Here is a 7,082-nt window from a genome sequence, read left to right on the forward strand (position 1 = left end):
TCTCTAGACTCATTAAGGAAAGTTGTCAATGGTTTTATAATAGGGTTCTACTAGGAAAGGTCTCTTTGTGACGACTGGGGCGTACGAAGAGCAATGAAAAACTTTACAACGACGTTGACAATAAACAGGGAACGAGAGAGAAATTTAATAAAAATTGGAAGGTCATACAGACCATTTATAAAAGACTTTTACGATGGGATTAAGAAATTCGAGAGAAAATAATTTCGAAGACGAAATTTTAGTTTCGCGAAGGGCGTCATTAAACAATAACCATTTGTCACCTTTTCGTTCGGGCTGTCACAGTGTCTAGACATCTGGGAATATTCCATTTATGTCTTCAAGTTCCTATCCTTTTCTAAATTCAATTTATTCCCATGGGTATTTGTTAAATTAAATAAATTTATTTTCTATTATTTACATATATTTTGATCAATCAAATACGCGACATTTTGACGTTGAGTTCGAATAATTCCCGCGGAGCACGAGCTCCACTAGGGAATAGTTGGGGAAATTATATTACTAAGACGACTTTATACAACAAACTGAGCTCTGCTGCGAGTTGATGGTCGCGACATCTTGCGGGGTTTGCAGGCATTGATTTCGACAGCTGATCGGTTCATCTCTGCCTCAACTAATAGCGGGCGTATTTTTCATGTAATCGGGGTGAAAAGTGATGAAAAAAAAGAAGAATAATGGTTCACATGTCAGAAATTACTTTTCAAGTGTGCTTGGTGTTTGTGGAAATTATAATTAGTGGTTTTCCATTTGTATAATTTGTCCGCCATATTGAGCGCGTGAGACACGCTCTCAAGGGGGGCATCTAGGGTATTATGAGCTCCGCATTATTCGCATAATTATGACCTTATCACATCTTATATGTCTTTGAGACCTAATTTTTGACACGGCGACGCTAATGATCTTTTATTTGAGTCCAAGGTCATATTTTAGCACGCGTTGTATCGATCCTAATCAGTGTAGGCGTGAGATGGAAAATAATCTAGGGAAATGGGGGGAATCTAGGGGAAAAATAGAAAAAAAATATCGGGAAGACGGGCCTTAAGTTTGGCGGAGGACGGGCACGTGCCAACGCGACGGAGACGACAATGAGTGGGAGCGAGCGCGATACATATTCCTTTCTCACTCAGGGGGGGAATAAATATATATAATCGAACATTACTATGGTAAGAAAAAACAAAATCTGCACAATTATTCAATAGAATCACTGGAAAACTATAGAGTTTTCCAGCGACAGCGCTGGGATTTTCTATGAATTTTTTGACCTACGTGTCAATAATAAATATGTCGAGAAAAAGGAAACGACTTTTAGATCATTAGATTCTGCATCATTATACTGTTGATTATAATATGTTCGATTTTACATTCCTGACAATTATTACAAAATGCGAGGAGATACCGTATTGAGAACCCCTTTCCGGTTATCGACAAATTTATGCTCGGGCCCTACCATTCCAACAGTTCCGTACGCTCCATCGTAGTCCGTGCGCCACCGCTACTAATTTTGCTGTTGAACACTTTACATTGGCCCTGCTCATCTCCCCTATAATCTCTGGTTTTACCAACAAATGTGTACTTGCATTTAGTTCATGCGCCACCACTACTAAAAATCCAGTCGAAACATTTACATTGCCGTGGCAGATCTCCCCTATAATCTCTAGTCTATGGCTGTAAGACCGTGTAACGCGCGCTAGAGGCACGCGCACGACCTGTACCTGAGAACTGACAAATGGTGAACCATCCATTCGTAGTCCATTTGGCAAGTGGTAATAATCCGAAAGGGCAGAGTTTAGGCGCAGAATTCTCTTTTCCGTTGGACACAGATCGTTCCCATTAGAATAAAACCCTAAAATCATTTGCTATTAAGATTTTCTCTGAAAATAAAAAGGTGAGTTAAAAAAACTGGAATGAAAAAAAATTTGAAGATCAAGCAGTGGAGTGACAGTTTAACCTTCCGAAACCCAAAACAATGAGTACTTGACATTTTCAGATGCATCAGAATCACATGGACGGTTCACTGATTTCACAAAATAAAAACCAACAAAGGCCTTCAAAGCGCCAAAAACTTGACACTATTAATTCATCAATCCGTGATTCGTCAGGCATTGACTCTGAGTGCATATCGAAATGGGAGAAAATTGGTATTACAAGGGAAATTGGTGACTTCTACATTGCATTGTCCAACACTGAAGCTACTGCGATTCAAGTTCGGAAAATGAGAAGACAAATGGAAGAAATTTTTAATGACGAAGAAAAAGTTCTTGAGATATCGGCGAGAATGAAGAGAGACGCGATAGAACGTCTAAAAGAGCATCTGGAAACCTCCTATGTACACGAGGCTCGTGAGCACCAGACTGCTGAAATTTCAATGGCCCCTATAATGAGCAGAATGATGACAAAAATTAAGGAACTATTTTTCAGAACCTCTGACATCTTGAAAGTATCTCCGACATCTTCAAACTATTTTTCAGAACCTTCGATATCTTCAAAGTCCCAAGAGACTGAAGCAGAGCTTCAGATTCCCCCGGAGAAAGAGATAAAGATCGAGGCCGAAGACAATGTCGAGGATAATTCGGAAAATCAGGCATTAGACTTGCATAATTCTGGCCTCGAAGAACTTAATATTGACACTCAACGTATTTCAGCGATCGTAAAGCAAATTCTCTTGGAGCAGGAAAAGACACGTACAAAAGCACTCGTGGAGCAATTGCAACCGTTGACCGTGGAAATTTCAAGTCTTCGAGAAGCTATGATTAAATTGAAGTTTGAGGCAAAAATATCCAATGTGAGGGAGAAATCGGATGTTGCAGAGAGAGTTGAAGAGCAGTCGCTGCATTGTGGATCGAGAGAGAGTGAAAGGTCAGCAGCTTCGAATCGTGCAACCTCGCAGCTTCAACAGCCAGAAGACATTTTGATGGAGGAAGGAAGAGACCAAAAAGCACAAGTCGATGATGTACAGAACATAAATGAAACAACTCAACGAACTTTCGAAGAATCAGAGCAAATGGAGGAGGATTCGACAGCTCGAAATACAGAAGAATGTGATTCAGAGGTGATTGAGGTTGATGTCCCCTCAGATCTAGTTGATAACAACGATTCATCATGGGAACCATCGGATGAAGATGAATCTCCTCCTTCTACTCAGCAATCTGAGAGCGACTATGAGGAGGCATCTGGGGGAGAAGAATTACGACCTGTCCGCAAGCTCATCGTGGGAAATTATTACGTTATACCTTCAAATCCACAATTTTTTGAGATTAATTGGAAGGACCATTACACATTTAAGCGCCCCCGTTCGTACACCTGTATTTATTGTTCACAAACGATAGCCAACAGATTAGCCATGCAGGATCATATATGGGTTCAACACCATGGGGAATACTTCAAATGTCCCCTTTGTCCTTCTTCATACTCCATATCAAGAAGAACCAGTATAAGGAAACACATGTGGGGAACACACTTGTCTTGAGCATTTCAGTCATGAAAATGAACAACATCAAAAAATGTATTTATTTGGTAGTATATGAATGAGTAAATACAGAGAGTTGATTTCTATTAATTTTAAATTTTTGCTCTTAACGAAAAAACAGACGATTATTCCTTCCATTTCACAGGTAATAGTGTTTTTGTTTTGTGTACCGTTTGATGATCGATGGTGAAACAAGCAGGAGTTGCCGCCTATCCGGCAAAAAGCATATGACCATTGTTACGTTATTAAGCTTTTTCTTTTCTGCTTCCGAATGTGAACTTTCCAACCGTGTTTTTTTTAATCTATCAATTTTGGGTGGAAATGCCTAGAAACGTCATGAAACGTGGAGAAATGATGTTTTTAATAAATGTCTGCATGTGTGTGCACATATGTGTTCGTATGTCCAGAATTTTCCTTATAACTCGAGAATTATTGAGGCAAACATGCCTCATTTTGGCTGCTAATTGGTACTACTGAGACTCAAATTTGTGCTAAATTGCAGCTCGATTGGTTGAGCGGTTCCTGAGATATAGCGATTCTTCGAAAATCGTTTTGTTGGCGATATCCTTTGAACCATCCAACCAATTCGATTTTTTTTCTCAAAATACTCGTCATGATGATACCTCTTTAATTGGATTGAAAAAAGACCACTACACCCTGAGCAATGTAGTTTTATTCTCGTTTTTTCATTTTTTGGATGAAATTCCTTCTTCGCACGATAACTTAAAAAATAATTGACGTAGAAACTTGAAACTTGGTATGATTTTAGGTCTTATAGTACCCGGCCTTCGGCCCGGGCTGCAAACTCATATTCGCTGGAAAAGTTTCTTATGGCCCAGTGTCGAAATATATTGCATCTTCGGGAATTTCAGGTTTCAGAGGTGACCAGCGTATTGAAACGCAGCATCGTAAATACCTTCAGTACCTCTAATAAATGAAAATATGTACAAAAGTAATTTAAAATTGAAATGATAAAAATGGAAAATAAATAATTTTATTTTACGGATTATCAGCTATAACACCCCAGACCTTTAAAATTATCGGATATTTCCCGAATGTTTTGTTGCATAGCAACGAGAGGGATCAGTTTTGCAGTAAAATCGCGAGCGCACAGCGCGATCGTTGATATGCAGGAAAAATTGAGGGAAATATCCGATGAATTTTGAAGGTCAAGAGGTATTCGGAGGACAATTTCTTCAATTCTGATTTTGGCCGATCAGGGTGCAGTGTTCGGGGTTACGGGACACATTTCACCAAAATGTGAGGAATATCTGTCGAATTCGTAGAAAACAATTGACAGGCTACAGGGAAATTATCAGTCTGATAATTTCCCTGCAGCCGGGAAAATTATCAGTGTGAAACGCGTCACGTGACCCCGAATACTGAACTCTGATTGGTCAAAATAAAAATTGAGGAAATTGCCTTGGCGGACCCAGTGGAGAGTCTAACTCTCTATTTGTTCCACGATTAGAGAGTAAGTAGAGAATGGGTAGAGAGTTGGGGTGACAGGGCAGATTGTCTACTCTCCAATGCTTTGAGAGAGTAGATATAGCTCAGGCGAGGGACATGGTGACCCTTATTAACTATGGCCCTTGAGATATTTGACCCTCTAACCGACTGACCCTTGTACTTGGGACCTGTTTGAACTCCCGGAGCTCAAACTTTTGGACCATGGAATGTTTTCAACTGAAAATACTCTGATTTCATTTGAAATTATTTAATTGGATCTTTGTGACCCTTATAATTTCAGACCCTTAATATTCCAGATCCTTCAATAAGGACTCCCAATAATTCTGGCCCTGGAAAATATTGAAAAGTGCAACTTTTGACCCTTAAACCTTCAGAACCTTAGACTAGTACTATCTACTCTCTACAAGAGTAGAGAGTAGATAGTTGGGAGCGGATGCGTGGTGGGAGCTACTCTCTACTCTCTACGCGTCTAGAGAGTAGATAGTTGGCGGTAGGTGCGAGGTGGGGGCATTCAGACCCTTATTTTCTTTAGACCCTCATCATTCCTCATGACCCTAAAAGTTTGACCCTAACTGGTGCTGACCCTTGAACATGTATACAGTGAAATTTTAGACTCTTAAAATTTCTGACCCTTAGACTAGTCGTACTATCTACTCTCTACTGTTGTGGAGAGTTGGGATCGGATGCGTGGTGGGGGTTACTCTCTACTCTCTACTCGTCTAGAGAGTAGATACCCGTAGAAACCAGTGAAACTTGACCCTCAATAGTGCTGACCCTTGAAAATGATAACGGTTAAATTTTTGGACCCTTAATATTTCTGACCCTTAGACTAGCCGTACAATCTACTATCTACTGTTGTAGAGAGTAGATAGTTGGGAGCGGCTGCGTGGTGCGGGCTACACTCTACTCTCTACTCGTCTAGAGAGTAGATAGTTGGCGCCGGGTGCTTGGTNTCGTTTCTTTCGTCAGCCTCGTGGCCCTCGTTTTGTTCGGGAGCCTCGTGGCCCTCGTTTCTTTCGTGAGCCTTATGGCCCTGGTTTTTTTGGTGAACCTCGTGGCCCTCACGACAATTTTTTTCTGGCAGCCCTTATGAGCCTCTCGACGTTTGACCCTCGTGAAATTTAATTTTCCCCTCGTGAACCTCGTTCCTTTCGGTGTCTTCGTTTCTTTGGTGAACCTCGTGGCCCTCGTGAGACCTCGCAGGGTATGCCTCTTGTGAAAGGNATGCTGACCCTAGAACATGTATGAAGCGAAATTTTAGACTTAAAATTTCTGACCCTTAGTCTAGTCGTACTATCTACTCTCTACTGTTGTAGAGAGTAGATAGTTGGGATCGGATGCGTGGTGGGGGCTACTCTCTACTCGTCTAGAGAGTAGATAGTTGGCGNCTCTTGTGAAAGGCCTTTGCTTCTTTAATCAATTATGTCAATCGAATTGTTTTTCAATCAATCATGGCAAATCAATTATTAAAAGAATTATTATAGATTGGGTAATTAATAAGTAGAATGGTGCACTAATATAATCAATACTGCACTCGTGTAATAAATATAGCATTAGTTCATCACTATTCTTCATTTATNTAGTATAGCCCGGTGGCCCGGCGTAGTGGTTAAGGCCGTTGCCTCACAACGGATAGGTTCCAGGTTCGATTCCTGGCCGGGTAGAATGGTGAGATCTAACCATTTTTAAAGTCTTGATCAATCGCCATATAGTCTCATCAGACTCGAAGCGATATAAAATAAGCATAAAAAAAAAAAAGTATAGTATAGTACTCTCTACAACAGNTTAAAGTCTTGATCAATCGCCATATAGTCTCATCAGACTCGAAGCGATATAAAATAAGCAAAAAAAAAAAAGAGTATAGTATAGTACTCTCTACAACAGTAGAGAGTATATCGTACGGCTAGTCTAAGGGTCAGAAATATTAAGGGTCAACAATTTAACTGTTATCATTTTCAAGGGTCAGCACTGTTGAGGTTCACGTTTCACGGGTCATGAGGAACGATAATGGTCTCAAAAATAAGGGTCTGAATGCCCCCACCAAGCACCTACCGCCAACTATCTACTCTCTAGACGAGTAGAGAGTAGCCCCCACCACGCATCCGATCCCAACTATCTACTCTCTACA

At 40.5% G+C, this 7,082-nt stretch overlaps 1 protein-coding gene across 1 annotated transcript; it reads left to right on the forward strand.

Moving 5' to 3' along the window:
* Positions 1-1,699: 1,699 nt before the first annotated feature.
* Positions 1,700-3,557, forward strand: LOC107045665. The gene is made up of 2 exons (XM_015267998.1): positions 1,700-1,903; positions 2,006-3,557. Exon 2 carries the CDS (start codon positions 2,006-2,008, stop codon positions 3,482-3,484), a length of 1,479 nt encoding a protein of 492 aa, XP_015123484.1. The 5' UTR covers positions 1,700-1,903; the 3' UTR covers positions 3,485-3,557.
* Positions 3,558-7,082: the final 3,525 nt, after the last annotated feature.

Source organism: Diachasma alloeum, unplaced genomic scaffold (genome assembly GCF_001412515.2).
Source record: "Diachasma alloeum isolate Michigan unplaced genomic scaffold, Dall2.0 Dall_scaffold_01044, whole genome shotgun sequence".
Taxonomy (NCBI): Eukaryota; Metazoa; Arthropoda; class Insecta; order Hymenoptera; family Braconidae; genus Diachasma; species Diachasma alloeum.